Source organism: Penaeus monodon, chromosome 28 (genome assembly GCF_015228065.2).
Source record: "Penaeus monodon isolate SGIC_2016 chromosome 28, NSTDA_Pmon_1, whole genome shotgun sequence".
Classification (NCBI taxonomy): Eukaryota; Metazoa; Arthropoda; class Malacostraca; order Decapoda; family Penaeidae; genus Penaeus; species Penaeus monodon.
Window position 1 is genome coordinate 35,175,361 of NC_051413.1, and position 374 is coordinate 35,175,734.

General features: G+C 36.4%; 1 protein-coding gene across 1 annotated transcript in view; it reads left to right on the plus strand.

The window, feature by feature from the left end:
• LOC119591556 (probable RNA-binding protein 19) overlaps positions 1-374 on the plus strand; it is a gene marked incomplete in the record, with an annotated part of 63,063 nt that overhangs the window by 44,151 nt on the left and 18,538 nt on the right. The window contains 1 exon segment of the mRNA XM_037940311.1: positions 68-281. Coding sequence (XP_037796239.1) covers positions 68-281 — 214 coding nt within the window.

Consider the following 374-nt stretch of genomic DNA (forward strand, 5'->3'; position numbering starts at 1 on the left):
CATGAAAATGATTGTCAGAGACTGCTCGTGAGGAATCAGGAATTCATAGTTTGTGTAATAATTACAGGAAAAGGAGAAACTGTACACTGTCATCATCAGAACAAAAAATATGTGCAAGACTGGGAAACGGACATTTACGAAACAGAACATAAAGGCCTTTCTCAAACCTGTCAAGTTTAAAAGTCTTCGGATTCCACGAAGCTGCAGGCTGGTTGCTTATGTTGGATTTAAGACAGAAAAACAGATGAATCAAGCATTGCAAAAGGATAAAAGTTTTATTGGTAAGTGTAATTTCTGCAATTTACTGTTTTCTAGAAACCAGGGTGAACTCTCTCGGACATAATTATCCTTTCATTATACCTTTAGGTAAACAG